The sequence below is a fragment of the Notechis scutatus genome, chromosome 1 (assembly GCF_049901735.1).
Source record: "Notechis scutatus isolate UNSWTSFEM ecotype Mainland chromosome 1, rNotScu1.2, whole genome shotgun sequence".
Taxonomy (NCBI): Eukaryota; Metazoa; Chordata; class Lepidosauria; order Squamata; family Elapidae; genus Notechis; species Notechis scutatus.
This window is the reverse complement of record NC_142009.1, coordinates 106,004,690-106,024,483: the sequence shown is the minus strand read 5'-3', so window position 1 is coordinate 106,024,483 and position 19,794 is coordinate 106,004,690. Positions and strand designations below refer to the sequence as shown.

At 38.5% G+C, this 19,794-nt stretch overlaps 1 protein-coding gene across 1 annotated transcript in view; it reads right to left on the bottom strand.

Annotated features, from left to right (window-relative positions):
- Positions 1-887: 887 nt before the first annotated feature.
- SCML4 (Scm polycomb group protein like 4) overlaps positions 888-19,794 on the bottom strand; it is a 40,219-nt gene continuing 21,312 nt past the window's right edge. Inside the window, exons 6-7 of the mRNA XM_026666521.2 lie at positions 8,976-9,121; positions 888-4,301 (exon numbers count right to left, since the gene is read on the bottom strand). Of these exons, the coding sequence (XP_026522306.2) occupies positions 4,176-4,301; positions 8,976-9,121 (272 nt within the window). The 3' untranslated portion in view covers positions 888-4,175. The remainder of the gene's footprint in view (positions 4,302-8,975; positions 9,122-19,794) is intronic.

The window sequence follows — 19,794 nt, the reverse complement described above, 5'->3', positions numbered from 1 at the left end:
TGTGAGTTACGTGGTCATTCAGCAAATCCAGTTTCCTCCATTGACTTTGCTTGTCTGAAGCTGGCTGGGAATGTCACAAATGTGATCACATGACCCCAGGATGCTGCATCCATCATAAATATGTCCCAGTTGCCCTGTTCCTGAAGTTTGATCACATGACGCTGTGACAGTTGTAAATGCGAGGATCAGTTATAGGTCCCTTTTTTCAGTGCTGTTGTAACTTTGAACGGTAACTAAAGTGGTTGTAAGTCAAAGACTCCCTGTTATTTCACTCCTGCTCCTGAAGGCAAGGGAAGCAAATACACTGAAGTCTGGCAATGTGTAATTGTAAAAATATATATATTTCCATAGTTGTACAAACTGGGTCCAGCAGGGTGACTTCTTAGGTTATTTTTCTTAGCATGTTGTGTGAATCAAGCCACGTGCATGGGTTATTCAGCTGCCTCCATCTCAAAGTTAAGTCACTTTTAATTACTGCATCAGCATCTACACAATTCTCTCCCACCTTCTATTACTAATGACTGAGTGTGCAAAGCCATAAATCCAGTTTATGATATTATGTGTATCTGCATTTTTTTATTTTAAGAGCATCTAAATGGCATTGCTCCATATGTATTTGCAGAAGTAGTCATTTTATACACTAGGTCTCATGCACAGAAATCCAATTTCTTCAGAACTTACTGCCCTCAGCTCAATAGACATTATTTTCAAATAAGCACAGAATTGTACAGTGATACAATAGGTGGGAAAGACTGTAGAGCTAGCAGCCACTGTGAGCTAGGAATAAATGGCAACAAATCCATAAGAGTGGTTTTGTGGTGCAGTTCAGATTTGTGAGTCATTCATTGGTTGGGGGGAAAAAAGGAAATAAAATCTAAATTCAGAGGAAGCAATACAGGTTTTTAATGTGGGAAAAGCTAACATAATGAGGTGGATATCTTTGTTAATTTAAAAAAATCACAAGGGTTCATCAAAATGGGAGGCATTCTTAATGAAAGTTGAATGCTTGTTGAAGAGGAACAATATTTACATATGGAACAAAACAAAGAATTGCACTTAAAGGACAAAACCATGTCCCCAATGAGGAGTAAGAATGAGACAAGATTGTCATGGGATTTGCAGAATTCAACAATACAGTTATATTCAACTCTATATACACTCAGATGAAGCAGAACACCTTTGTCTTAAAAAGCAAGAATTGTGCTTAACTGTACAACTGTACAAATATCTTGTTCGTGTGTTCACAAATTTTCAAGTTAAAGGAATTAATCCTCTAGGCCACTTCAGACTTATAGTAAGCTCAAACACTTACGTCTTCGGTTATTGGATACACTGTTGAGTTTATTCACATATGTATTTTGGTTTAATTGACCAAACCTCGGAGGACTTGACCTGATTTAAATGTGCTTACAAAAATAGTTTAAACCCCTAGAGATCAAGATATGTATATATACCTCCAGTCTAATGAGAAGGTGATCTACACATAATAAGACAGTTCTGAAAGACAATTGCTCATTTGCATGCGGGTGGCTCCTGAGGGACCCATCCTGCAATTATGCTAACACGATGCCAAGTTACGCACCTCTGAGGACCAGTAGTTGTGGATATGCTGACATTGTGTGTGTGACAAACTCCAAGTGGCCTCTTTCCCTATCTGTAAAACATCTGATGCATGTAGAAAGGTCCATGCCTTGCAGCAACAAGGCATAACGTTATTCAAGTTAATAACAATAAGAATATATGTGTCTGCTCTATTTTGGGACACCAATACTCTGAATATTTCCAGGATATTTGAGATTATTTTAATCTAAACAAATAAATGGAATGTATTCCCAATATATGTTCCCAATACATTCCCAATATTAGGGCAAAACCCTATCTTTTTTTCCTCTGAGATGTACTTACACACAATTTTTAAACCGAGAAAAACAAGATATTATTCAACATTTCCAATTTATCACTTAAAAGATCTTGTCCTCGCCTTCTCCCACAGCTTATCAGATGTAGCATGTAGATGGAATGATGGCAGACATGCAGTACAGCTGTATAGGATAACACAGCTGTTGATGATTAATGCAATTTTTCTAACTTCAGCCACAAGATAAAATAAATGATAATGTATGTTTCTTCTAGAGTAAACATCCTTGTAAGTTTACAGCACAGTGTTTAATTATTTTACCTTTCTTCCTGATGCATAATCTGCATGAATGTCCCCTTTCCCCATTCTAAATACACAATATTTGAAGAATAGGACCAGATCAAGAAGGAAAATTGTTGATCAAGCAATTTGTTAGATTTGTAGACTCTCTAACTCAAACTCCTGACCATCGGACTCTCATTTGCTGTTCCAAAAACTGTCTTCTACATGTGAAAAGTAGAAGTACTATCTGCAACAGGAAGGTTTGATTAGAGTGGAAGCTATAAACCCATATTTGATTAAAGGTGAGATAGCACTCAAGGGAAAGTTGCTCTTTAGAGTGCAATGATGCTATCAACAGCTTAAGACTGAAGTTGATTAACATCAGATCCTCTCGTGACAAAACAGGATACTTCAGATAAGAGAGAGAAATGTTCCTGTTCCTACTGAAATAATTCAAGTTTTCAAAATAGTGCAAACCACAAGACAGATTTCCCATAATACCATAGTATGACATAATATGTTCAATTAATTGGATTTGTGGGTTTCCTGGCTCTTATCTAATCAACCTATGATCACTGTGCATGCATCAAATAAGTAACTGCAGTATTATTTTAGTTAACCAAATCACATCAAAGTTGGGTACGAAATGTGGCTGAGAGTGGATTACACTCCACAAATTGGAACTGCTAAGCAGTCACTGGTAATGGTTCCTGGCCAGCAACAAGCACTTTCTATTACAAGTTGCCAAAACATATACTTCCCTTGAGTTACTTCAAGCTCGGAGCAGGCAGATGTTATTCACTTCAAAGCTTTGGAGGGTATGTGACCTCTGGCAGTCTGTTTCTCTGCACATTCAGGACAGCTTTGGTAAGCCAGCTAACCACCAAAGAATGACTAAGCAAATTAGCACCCGTGACTTCTGTTCTAGTGATGTTAGCAATTGTCTCCTAACATTTTCAAAGAGTGTGGAACAGTTCTATGAACTACAAATATTTGGCCATGACCTTTCTATCTAGAGCTTGTGCAGCCAACAGTTAAAGTCAAATGCTGAGCAACTGAGTTTCTACATTACTTCCTAGACTTTGGGGGCAGACTAGAGAAGGGATATTTGCTCATTATTTTCAACTGGTGGCATGTTGTATATTTATCATGTTATGAAACAATTTGTTGCCAATGTGCTCCTGGATATCCAAAATCACATGACTGAAACCTTCATGCTGATGGCTATATTGGAAAGCATATGATTCAAGGTTGCAAGGAAGAACCTGGAGAACAGCATACAGTTAACTTCCAATCGGTTTACAGGCTGAATGCCACATAAACATGATTAAATTCACAGTGTATCTCCCAAGTAAAACCACAATTTTTATCTTCATATTCCCAGAATATTCTGTGATACTCCCAGGTCACTGGGCAATATATAGATGGGTCTTCTGTTAAAGGAATGCATGTGTGGTTACACAAAAGAATTAGATTATGAGTTTGTTCGCAGATGCATGAATATTGCTAGATTACAATTGATGACTGGCAGCTAAATGCATTCATTGATTCCAATTGAAAACCACTCTGTTTGAGGTGATATGAGAATGCTCTGACTCTGATAGCAAATTCATAAGGCAAGTCACCTGATGTGGCCAGATGAAATGACCAGACTTATGTGAAGCAGCCCAGAAGAAAGCTTTTCAAATTTCTTCTTTTAGAAAAAGTAGGGAACATCTTTTGGCATACAATTTTTCTTTTATGATTACAAAAATAGGACTTAATAATAATATTAATAATAACAATATGAATAATACAAAATAATTATAATTGTATACTTTTTTGGAAAAGTATTCACACAAATCAGCAAAACACATCGCCCCTCCCCTTCATTGAATTAAAATGGTTGAAGATGAACACTTTTATAAAGGCCAAGTTCAACAAAACAGAGGAGAAGTAGCTTGAAAATGGATTATCTTTCCATAAGGCAACTTGTTACCTTTCATCTACTTCCTTGATTTATATTGGAATTGTTTGGTCTTTTTTAAAAAAAGCATCAGAACTTGGCTTGTTTCAATTTATCGATGTGATAACAGAGTTTGAGTGCTGGTCCCAGCTTCAGACCCAAATATTTCATGATCATGTCGCTTTTCAGTAGCAAGAGAGCATTGCCATCAATCTCCTAATACAAAAAGAAAGATAGAAGATGGAATGAAAAGCATAAATCATAATTTGGAACTGTGTTTGCAGAAGAAATAAAACAATTTACTGCAATGCTGTAGAAAGAATTGGTCTCTGATGATGCTAAACATTTTTGAGAAATTCAACCAAGTAGGACCTCAATTCCCAAATGTTCTTCCATTCCAGAACTGGATCTATTTAACTGAAGTGCTGGTGAATTTATTTATTTAAAATATGTTCATGCAACCTGCCATGCCATGCAACAGCTGGCAGAATACAATATTAAAATGCCTTCCATAAAAATGTAAATGAACACAAAAGTAATAACCAGATCACTGAATAATGAACCACACGAAAAGACAAGCACTAAACCAGGGGTGTCAAATGCACGTTGTCATGGCAGTGTCATGTGACATATTGGGACTTTCCTCCCATCTTTGCAAAGCTAGGCGTGGGCGTGGCCAACACGTGATGCATCGGGCCGCGAGTTTGACAGTCCTGCACTAAACTGAAATCAAGCAGCTGTTTGATTTTCTTGATGGTCTAGCTTCCATCAAGTCCTCCAAGTACAGAGCCAGTGTCAGATGTCTGTGCTTGGAGGACTACATAATCACAAGGAAATATGATCTTTCAGAACAGCAGCAGGAGCAGCAACTACAAACTGATGAATCAGGTGACAGGGCAGTGGTGGGATTCAAATTTTTTTTACTACTGGTTCTGTGGGCGTGGCTTGGTGGGCGTGGCAGGGGAAGGATACTGTAAAATGTCCAGTCAGAGGCGGCATTTGCCGGTTTTCCGAACTATTCAAAATTGCCGCTACTGGTTCTCCAGAACTGGTCAGAACCTGCAGATTACCACCTCTGTTACAGGGATGGGAAGATCTACAAGCCCCTGATAGCAATAGCACTTAAATTTATATACGGCTTCATACAGAGGTGGTATTCAGCAGGTTCTGACCAGTTCTGGAGAACCGGTAGCAGAAATTTTGAGTAGTTCGGAGAACCGGCAAATACCACCTCTGACTGGCTCTGCCCCCATCTATTCTCTGCCTCCCGAGTCCCAGCTGATTGGCTGGGTCTTCTTTTGTTGCCCTGCACAGGAGAACGGACCTGGAAAGCAGGTTAGTGGAGTGGGCTGGGCATGGAGATTTTACAGTATTCTTCCCCTGTCACACCCACCAAGCCATGCCCATAGAACCAGTAATAAAATTTTTTGAATCCCATCACTGGCTTCATCGTATTTTACAGCCCCCTCTAAGTAGTTTATAGAGTTAACATATTGCCCTCATTTGGGTAATATGCTGGGTCTTCATTTTACCAACCTCGGAAGGATGGAAGACTGAGTCAACTTTGACCTGGTCAGAATCGAACTCCTGGCAGCTGGCAGAATTAGCCTGCAATACTGCATTCTAACCACTGTGCCATCACGGCTCTTATGCTCATAGTCAGATGACTATGAATGGCAAAGGAAAGGACTTTAATGCACTAAAGCAAAACAGTTCAAATATGAACTATATAAGTTGCCTTTACAGGATCTTTGCAGGAGATGTCAAAAATAAAGTCAAGATGGCAATCTTGGCTGCACTGCTGAACCTCTTTCCCCTTTTTTTATGTCCTGTGTCTGAAAGCAGGTAAAAGGGATGGGGACTTCAGTTCAAGCCTCATGGTTGTCACCAGACACCAAACATGCCTGGCCAGTAACAATAAGATAATGGAGCAGCTTCCATTAAAGTTGAAAGAATTTGGGGACAATTTTCACAGTGCAAAAATTGTCCTCTTCATGAAATGGAAGATTGCAACCCCTAGTAAAAGCAGGAAGGACAAGGGGCCCTTACTAGCTAGTTCCAAAGCCCAGGCACAGAGGCAGAAACAAGTTCCCACAACCAGGAGGATCGTGCATTGTCCTAAAAACCCGACATTTCTTATAAAGGGAACATATTCCTCAGATACTCCTCTCCATGATTCACTTGCTGGGAATCTCCTTCATGGAGGGTGTATTGCATCAACTAGAAAAGCTAGGGTGCATTGCAATCCCAAAGTATGGCTAAATAACATCCAGCAATCTGGGGTTAACATAAAAAGCTCTGGAGAGTTTTGTAAAGCAGAAACAGCATGCCAGGCAGTGATTGAGTACATATTCTTCCATCACAGGCTTGGTTCAGTTATAAAGCTGAACTATATTAATCATTTCAGGGGTGGCTTATAATGGCCACCGGAGCTCATAACATGCATTGGCTTCTCAAACTCTGTGAGGCTGCAAAAGTATAAAGCAACTGGAAACATTTCATGTTGCTTTATTACAATCTAATCCTGTGAACACTGACTGTCAGGTTTAATATTTCAAGAGTGGTGTAAAGCTCTCTGAGAGAGCCACTAACCAATGCAAACAAGCTCTAAATCACAAGGCTGACTTTGCTGTGGCTTCTTAAAGTGTAAAACATTCTGCTTGGTAATTGAACAGAAATGGAAGGATTGCTTTGCCATCTCTTTTTTTTTTCCTCCTCTTGCTCTGTTTTTAAAACAAGTGGGAAGGCAAACTTTATTCTGCCCAGCAGTACAATCACTCTATTAAGGTAAAGGGTTAACTAATTGGAAATACAGCTAAAATAATCCATGCAAAGATGGTTCGATCTTAAGAAATACATATGCATTCTGTTCTATGCATCAACAGAGGGGACAGATCCATTTCTGAATGAACAGGTCCAATCTGTCTTCATTCAAAAGCTGCACTTTTTCTCCTGTATTATTTTTTTTGGTCACATATCAGAATTCAATGAGAATTCTCTTGCATCAAAATCTCACTTTTGGGCTTTCTTACTTGTTAGTTAGCCCAATGACTCCATTTCCACACTCAAGCACAATTTGTTTTACGTACAGCTTGTTGAACAAACCACAAACAATTGAGTTTATACAATATCTTCTTCTTCTTCTGCCATATCTGTTATCGGATGTTGGCAATCATGTTGGCAATTATACAATATACTAATATACTATACAATATACTAATCCTGGTTTAGAAACAATAAGGGCAGAGTTTACATAACCTGAGCTATGACCAAAGAAAGCCTGTTATGCTCAGCCAATATTTAAATACAGCCCAAACTTTCCTTATATTGTTCTACTTCTCCTTTGAAAGTGTATAGATCAGCACAGCGGGGGAGGAACATCTACCGTATGTAGGGATTTAGGATCTGGTGAAGATCAGACATCCCAAGAGTAATGAAGCATGCCTTCATTAAGACAGGACATGTTGATGTCACGGGTGTTGTTTTCAGTATATACATTGCTGATCTCTCTTTGTTGTGATAAGTTAAATCAATAATTCTTCTCATTGGACAGTGGTGGCATGTCACAGCCAAATTAGCTGAATGCAAGGAAGGGAAGTCAGGAGCTGGGAATGTCAGCGGCATTCAGGACATCAGTTTAAATGATGCACCTGCTCTTTAAAATGATTTAACATGCTGAAAACTGTGGTTAAGGTTAATGGAGTAATCACTTGTCTCTCACCTCTGGTGTCTTCTTGTTAATCCAGTTTAGCTATGAAGGTTAACAATTGCTCAGAAATGAGTAATTCAAAGGCATAATTGAGCTGAATATGATGATAGTTTTAATCAACCACTAGACCTCTTGTAGGTTTCCCTGTGAAACTGACTGAATTATAAGCAGGAGGTGAATGAGTGCCAGGAAGGGGGCGGGGAAGGATTTAAAACCATCTTTGAATTCTCATCTTTCTTACAAAGGATTGTTATTCTACAAAAATGCTAGCAAACCTAGTTGTTGGATGCTTTTCTGGCTGAAAACGAAAAGCCAAGCAAGGTCAGCCCATTAGTCTAACTCTTCAGCAGACTTTTTCCCACAGCGACTGAAGTGGTATTTCTGGGAGTGCACAAAAAGATGATTCTGCCATTCAGTTCTCCTGCAATTGACCCTCAGCGGCAGGCTGCCTGGCCCCAGAGTCCTGCTTTAGCTGTAGCACTAACAATGAGTTTTAGAACCATCATCTTGGAATCCATCCAAGCCCCACCTCAGGCTCTCTAAGATATGGCTGCCATCAAGTTGTGCATGAGATCCAGGTTCAGGGTTTCTTAACCTCGGCTACTTGAAGATGCGTGGACTTCAACTCCCAGAGTTCCCCATGCTGGCTGGGGAATTCTGGGAATTGAACTTTACCTACCTTCAAGTTGCCAAGGTTGAGAAAGACTGCCCTAGATTCATTCTATTTGCCTGGAGGAAGACTCACGTTGACTAATTTTTGTCAGCTGTCAAACCATTTCAATTTACATTGGTTCAAGTACAGACCAAAGCACTTTGCTTATATTTGGGTCCTGTCCAGAGATGGTATTCAGCAGGTTCTGACCAGTTCTGCAGAACCGGTAGCAGAAATTTTGTGTAGTTCAGAGAATCAACAAATATCACCTTTGACAGGTTCCACCCCCATCTATTCTCTGCCTCCCGAGCGCCAGCTGATTGGCTGGGTCTTCTTTCGTTGCCCTGCACAGGAGAACGGAGCTGGAAAGCAGGTTAGTGGGGTGGGGAGGGAATGGAGATTTTATAGTATCTTTCCCCTGCCTCGTCTTCCAAGCCACACCCACCAAGCCATGCCCACAGAACAGATAGTTAATAAAAAAAATCCCACCACTGGTCCTGTCATGTATCGCAGAAAGCCTTCTACGTACATGTTTCCTGAAGAGTTCCACATGGGGTCCTAAAGCTTGAGGATCGGCATCTTTAACAAACCATACCACGTCATCAACAGTCCAGGTCAAAGGATTTTTGCTCATGGGTCTTGTGGCATCCTGTCTTTCTGGAGATGGACTGGAGGCTATAGGAGTGAAGCAACAATTAGTGAGAGAGAATAACACATAACAATTCATTCATTGTTTCAGTAGTAGTGTGTCAGCTGTGACCAGCCATACCAAACAATTTGAAGTCTATATAACTACGGTAGGTTACATTGATACAACGACTGTGTTTGCATGTCATTTTAGGGTGTAATAAAGTTTCTTTGGGTTTGGTTTAATATAGCGTGTGAACTCAACCTCTGTAAATTGTAAAGCATGTTCCAAAGCTGATCATTTTGTACGAACCCAGTCAGTTATGGTTTACCAATAAGTCATAATTAAACAAAACATGGCTGAGCCTATGGTCTGAACTTAACAAGAAGGTTTTAATAAATAGAATAGAATTCTTTATTGACCAAATGCGATTGGACACACAAGGAATTTGTCTTGGTGCAAATGCTCTCAGTATACATAAAAGAAAAGATACATTCGTCAAGAGTCAAGAATCATAAGGTACAATCATAAGGTAATAAATGCGTTTTATAATGTTAATGACTGTTAATTTTTGACCAATGCACAAGACGGAAACATGATGTCAGTGCTGCCATCTTGCTTTGCCTCATCGCTGCTTCATTGATGCCAGACTATCATGAATCCTGGGGCAGGGGAAGAGATTGGCCAGCCGACTTCAAGGTCACAACCGTGGGAATGGAATGCAGAAACATCACCGAGCCGCCAAGCATCAGAACTGTGACCAAAACTATTTGTTTTTAATCTAGTTGGACACTTGGGAGATAGTTGGGGGTGGGGACCTGGGAAAGGGGAAAGCAAGTGAGGCTTAAGCCTCAGATCTGGCTTTTTCTATCTCGTAACCACTTGGCTTTATTAAAGTTATTCCTTTCACTACCAATGCAGTCCAAGGCTCTTTTTTCCTAAACAACCAGGTCAGGGCAAGTCCGAAACATAATATTGCATTCAGGAACAAGCAGTATTTTCACAGTCCAAATAACATCAAAAACACAGTATGTATAGCATGATATTGTGCAAATAATCTAATTATGTAGTTTATATTGTGATATCTGATACAAGTATATATGCTGCATGACTTACGTGTCATTTGTTTGTTCTTGCATCTCCCCCAAAGATGGCCATGCTTCCATAATGTTGAGAATGCAGGTGTCCTCTTCTAATACTCCAGAATAAACCTTGACAAGCCCACATTTTATATCTTTGCCAGACATCTCTGGTTGTTGAATTTTTTGGTACTAATAATTGTGGGGGATGCGAATGAAATCCAAGTTCCATAGAAAAGGCTTGTGTCTTCTTTTTCTTTCTCTCCCTCCTCCATAGAAACTTTCCCCAATCTTGCACCTGACAGAAATGTTCGAACTAGCATAAAATTTGGTGTCTCCAAGCCCCTGGAGATTTTAGTTCCATCGGCTAATAGAAGCAAACACAACACATTGGAGAAGTCACAGACCCACGTTATCTAGATAATTCTAAGCTGTCCATCCTTGTTTTAAAGTTCAGATTGGAAGACAAAGAGCGGCGCCGCAATGGCCGCCACAAAGAAGCCGGCAGCTGGGCAAGTATGCGCTGGAGGAAGAGGAGAAAGTTTTTAAAAGTGAAAGTCTTCTTGGTCGACCCAGGACTCTAAGATATATTTAATTAAATTCCTGAAAATGATGGCTTTTTGGGTGATTTTTTCCACAAGAGAAAATAAGCGGCAATTCTGAGGTGCTGAAAGGAAAGTTTACTCTCCCCCCCAACAGAATTAATAAATGGATATTGAGAAACCTGTTTTTTTTCAGGTAAAACTAGCTTTTTGGGATAAGTCGGAAGGGAGAGGACAAAAAATATATTTATTTGGTTGGACTTTGTTGGAGGAGATGCCTTAAGGATTTGAAAACAGAAATAAAATCTTAATAAGGCTTCAGAACACAGATTTGAATTTTCTTTTTTTCTTTGTCTGATACTACCCCTGGAAGAGAAAGGGGTTTTTTTGGCTTGGCTTGGATTGGTTGAGGATTGTGGACTTTGGGATTGTTTTATTTTTCTTTTGGAATATTTTGGTTGGTGTGAGAAGAAAGAGGGGAAAAAAAGAAAAGAAAAGATCTACAATGGCTTTTTCCTTTGAGGAACTGAGGGATGAATATGAGCAAACAAAAGCAGCCTGTAAAGATGGCATGGAAAAAGCTTTTTTTTTTTAAGAAATGGCGTTGGTTAATTACGAACAGACAATACAGATGGAAGTAGAAGAACAACAAGAAGACGCCATCTTCAATGAATCCCAAAATTTATCTAAGAAAGAAGGAAGGAAGAAAGCGAGGAAAATGAAGGACTTAAGATCTAAAAAAACATTTAAGAAAGAGAAAAATATGATGCAAAATAAATACAATTATAGCAAACAAGAGAAAAAGGGAATACAACAGAGAAGGGATGCCGGTAAGACAGAGGTTAGAAGAAGTGGGGGTAGGAAGATTTGGTGGGGAAGAAAGAAAGGGGAAAGGCGGAGAAAAGCCACAAAGTTTTAAAATTAGATGGGAAAAGAGGAATCTTTTTTAGGGATAATGGGTAAAGCATAAATTTTCTTAAAAAAGATTCTGCAAGGTACACAAGATGGTATTGTAACATTTGTATTAGAAATAGAAAATTAGAATGGCTTAAGAGTTAATAAGAAATTAAAATGTTGAAATTTTTAATAATGATTGATTTTTAAAATGTAATAAAATATTGAAGGGAAAGGCAATGAGAATGCTATAAGATTTATTATTTAGATTTATTATTTAACTACGTATTTAGGGGGATATTATGTATTTAAATATTTTTGATTTTTATTCTGTTTTTATTGTTATTAAAAGTAAAAATTAGTAGATAGAATGTACCAAGCAGAATCAAATTGGGTATTAGGTGTTTATAAATGTTAATCTAATTAATTTAGGGAGAGGATAGAAAGGCATCATGCTCTGATTAGTGATTTCAGGAGAAATTCTTTTTTTTTTCATTATAAGGAATGAGATAGAGGGATAATAAAGGATGGGCAAAAGATACAAATATAATGATTTAAATTAAGATGGATTGAATAAGATAGAATTATGAAGAGTGAAATGTGTGGAGAAGTTTATATAGAAGATACAGAATGGTAAATAAAATAGGTAATGATCTGTAAGATGAGCATGAATATAATCAAAGCCCATATAAAGAGAGGCACTGGGGGCCAAGTTACTTTATTAAAAGATTTTGTATATGTTTGTTTGTGTCTGTTTATGTTTTTTGAGAAGTATTGGTGAAACCTTCTAGAAACACAGAAAGAGAATGACGATAATCAAGTCAGAAAGAAATAGAGGACAAGAGATGTTTTTATGCTCATTTAGAAATGGTTTAAAATAGAATTGTATTGTATAAGATAAGGTTTTATCTGACTTGTTAAATCTATAATGGAAAAAGGTTCAAATGTGTAATGGTTGATGATGATTTGTTTGTTTTTGAAATTAATAAAACTTGCTTAAAAAAAAAAAGAGTCAAGAATCATAAGGTACAATCATAAGGTAATAAATGCGTTTTTATAATGTTAATGCCTGTTCATTTTTGACCAATGCACAAGACGGAAACATGATGTCAGTGCTGCCATCTTGCTTTGCCTCACCGCTGCTTCATTGATGCCAGACTATCATGAATCCTGGGGCAGGGGAAGAGATTGGCCAGCCGACTTCAAGGTCACAACCGTGGGAATGGAATGCGGAAACATCACCGAGCCCGCCAAGCATCAGAACTGTGACCAAAACTATTTGTTTTTAATCTAGTTGGACACTTGGGAGATAGTTGCGGGGGTGGGGACCTGGGAAAGGGGAAAGCAAGTAGGCTTAAGCCTCAGATCTGGCTTTTTCTATCTCGTAACCACTTGGCTTTATTAAAGTTATTCCTTTCACTACCAATGCAGTCCAAGGCTCTTTTTTTCCTAAACAACCAGGTCAGGGCAAGTCCGAAACATAATATTGCATTCAGGAACAAGCAGTATTTTCACAGTCCAAATAACATCAAAAACACAGTATGTATAGCATGATATTGTGCAAATAATCTAATTATGTAGTTTATATTGTGATATCTGATACAAGTATATATGCTGCATGACTCACGTGTCATTTGTTTGTTCTTGCATCTCCCCCTGCCCCCCAAAGATGGCCATGCTTCCATAATGTTGAGAATGCAGGTGTCCTCTTCTAATACTCCAGAATAAACCTTGACAAGCCCACATTTTATATCTTTGCCAGACATCTCTGGTTGTTGAATTTTTTTGGTACTAATAATTGTGGGGGATGCGAATGAAATCCAAGTTCCATAGAAAAGGCTTGTGTCTTCTTTTTTCTTTCTCTCCCTCCTCCATAGAAACTTTCCCCAATCTTGCACCTGACAGAAATGTTCGAACTAGCATAAAATTTGGTGTCTCCAAGCCCCTGGAGATTTTAGTTCCATCGGCTAATAGAAGCAAACACAACACATTGGAGAAGTCACAGACCCACATTATCTAGATAATTCTAAGCTGTCCATCCTTGTTTTAAAGTTCAGCTCAAAATTCCAACTCAGAATAACCATGAATGACTGGCTGGGAATTCTGGGAATTGTAATCCCAACACATCCAAAGATATCCGCTTAGAAACTCCACTCTTGGCTATGCACTAATGTAAATTAAATTAAATTATAGGATTTTTAAATAGCTATAATGACACAAGATCACCAAGTCTCGTGAGATTTAAGCTGTGTGAAAGAGTCCTGAAATGAGACATCTCACAGGGTTTCAGGTAATTTGGGGAAAGAATCCAGGGCCTGAAAACAATGATCAATCTCTGTTTTATAGCCTAAGCACAAGTGAGGAACCTGTAGCACTCCAGGAATAACGCAAATGCTATGTGTGGACTTCAACTCCCATGATGGCTATAGAATTCTGGGAGTTGAAGTCCACATATCTTAAAGTCTCCACTTGTTTAGGCATTCAGTGGTTAAGGATGAAGGGTGCTGAGCAGTGGTGGGATTCAATTTTTTTTACTACTGGTTCTGTGGGTGTAGCTTGGTGGGCGTGGCAGGGGAAGGATACTGTAAAATCTCCAGTCAGAGGTGGTATTTGCCGGTTCTCTGAACTCAAAATTTCCGCTACCAGTTCTCCAGAACTGGTCAGAACCTGCTGAATTCCACTTCTGGTGCTGAGCATTTTAATTCAGCAGTAACTGAAGGGCTGCAACTTGCCTATCCATGAATATCTATGGCTGATATACCAACCTAAAATGATTGTGGCAGATCGTGGCACAGTATGTTATGTGAATCCAATCAATTAGGTTGAATTAGTTCATTATGGTTAATTAAACTATAGGTTTCCTTATGTGAACACAGCCTATAATTTCTTCTGATAGGATTTTTCCTAGTGTTTGGTGGAAGTGCAATTCTATGCCTTCAACATATCTAAAAGCAGTAACATTTAAATTAGATATTCAGCCATTGATTTTTATACATATTTTGCTTTATTGCCACTTCATATCTTCTTGCAATTAAATTCAAAGGAACTTGCATCTAGTCTAGATCATGTTCACTTTATCACTTCACTGTCATTTTCATCCAGATAATGTTGAAGTTCAGATAATATATGAAATGACAGCTTCATTCAATCTTTTGCCATGGCATCCCAATTGGGACTGAGATCTTTTCATAGTCCATCCAAGATAATCCAAGTGGACATGTGTTATTTATAGGGCCATCACTACATTACTTTTTGTGTCCATCTCTGTCTGATAAATGGACAATGTGTCTTGCACATTTATATTTCTGTTTTAATGCTATAGTAATGACATTGTTGCAGTTAGTTTGTCAGTTCCCTCATTTCTTATTTGATTTCCGATCTTTAGCATTTGTTTTTCTATTGTACCCTGTGTGATTCCAGATCAGTACATATAAAAGAGAGATGCTAATAGGATGGGACAAGAAGTAGAAGGCAGGTCAGCTACAAATGCTTCCATTTCTTGTGACATCAAACAAAACAAAATGTTAGCTACCAAGTTGTTGATTGAAAATAGTAAATACCAAATTCTGCATCATGTGTGCAAAGTACCTATTTCATAAATCTGCTTTGATCCTATCCCCATATCCTACTTGTTATTACCCTGCTCCATTTTTTGACATTGTTTTTTGAACTTTAAGTGTGAAACTCATGGACTTCGTCCAGAACTCATATGCTTCTATCAATAACAAACTCTCACCATTTTGTTTGGATAGGTTTATTATGTCCATTACCCAGAGTCACTACCTGAGATGAACAACTATAAAAATATGATAAATAAATAAATAAACTCCAGCTATTATCATCACAGGTAACTGATCAAAACAGTCATCGAAAAGGCAAAACAAGACTTTAGTAAATCATGGAATCAACATGTCATTTAAACCAGAGAATAATCCAGGGGTGGGATTCTACCAGTTCGCACCTATTCGCTAGAACCAGTTGTTAATATTCTAAGTAGTTCGGAGAACCGGTTGTTAGAAGAAATTACTGGCCTAATCCTGTAAGGAAGGCAGGAAGGAAACATTGTGGTGTTGCTTACAGAAACTGCCTCTCCGTTAACCCTTATTACATTCTTGGCAGGACTAGACTTCCTGTCTCAGGAACTTCTCTGGAGTATTTTTCCCCTCCTTTGCTGGTACTTGGCTTGTGTGGAGTGACCATTCAAAGTTACAATGGCACTGAAAAAAGTGACTTTTGACCATTTTTCACACTTAACGACTGTTGCAGCAGCATCCCCACAGTCTTGAGAGGCCAGGCGAGAAGATGCGTGACTCGATGTGAGTGATATTGAGTTGGCCACATCCAGCCAATAACATGACCACCAAGCCATGTCCACCCAGTCACATGACCACCAAGCCACACCGACCACCTAAGCCACGCTCACAGAACCAGTTGTTAAAAAATTTGAATCCCACCCCTGGAATAATCTCAATTGGCTGCACTTCTCATGGTGAAAAGTAAACCATTTCTATGGTGTTCCCTATTATATTTTAGAGGAGAGTGTGGAAATCCCCTATCCTTTATCTCTATTCCTATTTTTTCCCCCAGTCTGATAAAGTGTGTATGAAACTAGAACCTGGCAGCTGACAAATTCAGAAAGTCCTGATAGTGATATCTTTTTCTCTATTTCTCATTATAGGATACGTCATGGCTGTACTTTTCCTTTCACCAATATTTGCTTCATCAATACTTTCCTTCAACAAGGAAAGGAAACATTACATGTGGGACAGGCCTAACCTTTGTGTATGTAAGTAAGAATCCTTTCCGGTTTTATGCCTTTTTAATCAGGAGTTCAGATGTAATGACTCCCTCTTTGGAGAGCTACTAAACAGCACAATGATGAATGTGGTGGACATACATTTTAATGACACCCAACCTGGGCAGATTAAGGTCATTTGGCATTTAATCAAAGCAATAAAGCATTTTGGGATGAAAGTGCATTTTTGTTTTTATTTTGAGACTGCAGAATTATACATCTTGACTGTTGTCTCTATGCTCTGTCCCTTTCCTGAGCATTTCCCTTTTTGTTTACTCCTCTTCTCTTTTAAAGTGCCAGGTGGCACAAGAGTTAAATGATACCTGCTTAGTTGTTCTTTAAAAAAAATTAAATACTTTATTGAAGTTCAAAATATTAAAAAGTTTACAAAAATTCAAAATATTTTAAAAATTTACAAAAATTTCTATAATAGAAGATGTGTCAAAATCTTTCAGCATAATTTTTTACAGTACAATACATAGAATTAATACTTGATTCATAGTATTGATAATACTAATTCACAGTACCTTAATATTGTTGGTAAAAAGTGATTCATGTATATAGATCACTGGTTCAGAAGAGAAAAATGCCATATTAACTTAGCTGTTGTTATATCTGTGATGTGCTTATGGGTATGTATCCAGGGGGGATTTAATTTTACATTTATTTTTATCTAGACTTTATTATTTTCATAAATAACTCAAGGTGACAAACATACTTAATACTTCTTTCTCCTCCTATTTTCCCCACAATGATATCCCTGTGTGGTGGATTGGGCTGAGAAAGAGTGACTGGGTCACCCAGCTAGCTTTCATGCCAAAGACTGGACCAGGATTCGCAATCTCCCAGTTTCTGGCTTGGTGCCTTAACCACTAGACCAAACTGACCTAGTGAATGGAAGGTTAAAGGCTTAGACAATGGGACATAATGTTAGTTGCATAATTTAGTTCAGGAGTCTTCAAACTAGAATTCCTCCTCCAGCCCAGAGGTGGTATTCAGCAGGTTCTGACCAGTTCTGGAGAACCGGTAGTGGAAATTTTGAATAATTTGGAGAACCGGCAAATACCACCTGATTGGAGATTTTACAGAATCCTTCCCCTGCCACTCCCACCAAGCCAGGCCCAGAACTGGTAGTAAAAAAAAAAAAAATGAATCCTACCACTGCTCCAGTCATAATAGCTCAAGAATACTGGGAGTTGAAGTCCACAACTTAAACTTGCCAAGTTTGAAGACCCTTGATTTGGTTGAAGAAGTCTCACCTCAATTTATCCTAAAATTAATCCCATATGATAGCTTGAGGAGATGAGAACTAACTAAAATTCAAACAGAGAAGGATTTTCATATATTTTCTCCCTAATTCCAATTCATTACATTGGCTACGTGATACTATTTGGTTTATCAATCCTAAGTAGTTACGGGAAAGAAATTTTCAGGAAACCTCTAGCTCAGGAGTATCAAACTCAAGGCCCGGGGACAGATCCAGCCCACAGGGTACTTAGATCTGGCCCATGGGGCCACCTTGGAAACAGCAAAGGACTGGCCCCAGGCTCCGTATTCACTGGCAGAGGGTTGCAGGAGGCCGTGACAACCGAAAATGGAGCTTGGGAGCCCGTTTTCACTGACAGAGTGCTCGAGCCACCACAAGCGCCCATGACACGAGTACATTGGCTGGCCACGGCCACCTTGGCCACACCCACCCTGACCCCCTGAGGTCATACACAATCCTGATGCGGCCCTCAGTGAAATCAAGTTCGACACCCTGCTCTAGCTTAACATCTTAGCACAAAACCAGAGATGGAGTAGCCATTAGTGTAAAATATCTTCAGGAATTGCAACAGTACTAACTTTGTGTTAGCCTGCTTGGTCTGTGGTCTGCTACAAGAACTATCTGGACATCAGCATGGATGTACATCATTGATAAGAGTCAAGGAAGGGCAGGATCCCTGTAGACAGCAGCCCACCAAAGACTCCAAATGCAATTTCCACTTTCTCCTTATAGAGCAGGAACTGATTGTCCTGTCTGAGACCGCATAACTGTGTTGGGTAATGTTAACAATTCTGAAAAAAGCAGACCAATGGCCTGATGTTCTATATTGCAGTTTTCTATGTTTCTACTCTACTACTGCTGTACAAAGCAGCATCAAAATGTCTGACAGAGCATTATACAATATAAGTGAGTAAGAGACACATTAAGGGTATGAGAGATATGGAGGAATTAAAATGTCTAGTAGATGAAGAAGAGGAGAGCTAAGAGGCTCAAATATATTATTAAGAAATGGAAGATCCAGAAGCACAGTTTAAACTGTTAAATAAATAGAGATTATAAGAGATCATTACCTGTTTAAAGTTACAATGATCAAGTTTTATGGTCCATTTCTGCAATATACTGATAAAGATAGTCTTATTCCGAAGACTTCCTCTATTTGGCATTTACATGCTTTAAATGTCAAAAAAGCCAAAAAAATGAACAAAATAAGCCCAGCTGTTTGCTTATAAACCAACCCAGAAAATGAATTCCATAAAAGGCCTTCCAGGAGAATTTTGGACTCACATCATAAAGACTTTAAGAAACTAAATTCAACATCATGAACTGAGTTAACTGATAGTCAACGGAACTGATGCAAAACTGGTTGATACCACTGTTCTTCATGAATATTGTATGCAGTTATTTTTTGTTTTGCTTTTTTTCTTGCTGTAGGAGTTCTTCCTGTATATAAATCCTGCATTTATGCATCTGAAATTATTCACACCAGGGATTAAATACATTAATAACAATCTCATCTCTCACATGTCATAGGTATCCTAGGGCACTTGTCATCAGAATTAATCAAGATGATAAAGAATACTCAAATTACAAAGACAGAGGACTGTTTGCCACCAATAATTACCCATAAAGATCATAATTTAGATAAAATCCAATTTCCTGGCTTTGGCAGGTGGGAAGGAAAAATGTAAATGAACTATGAGGTGCTTAAAAACTTAGAAAGCATTTCAAAAGGAAAGGGAACCTATTTATCCATCCTTAAAGAGTGTACACAGAATGTGATAACATCAACTAGCTACTAGCAGATTTAGATTTACATTAATCTGTTATTGGGAATCAAAAGCTGCATGAAGTTAGAATTTAGCAACTTGACTCATAGCATTTCAAGAGCTCCCATATTAATGATGCTTTTTTTCCTGTAAAGAATAGTACAGTGATTGATCCTGTGTGCCTTCACTCTCCATGCAATGAACTTCTCAAAGTTCCCTTTTTTTGAAGAATGGGAATTGCAGACTTACAATATCCACAAGAAGAAAGAGCCCACATAATCAACTCTGCAGAAAATACAGCAGCTAGCATTGATGAATGAAATGACTGTCTCCTCTAGCCAAATCCTAAAGATTGAGATGCTGCAAATAATTAAAGC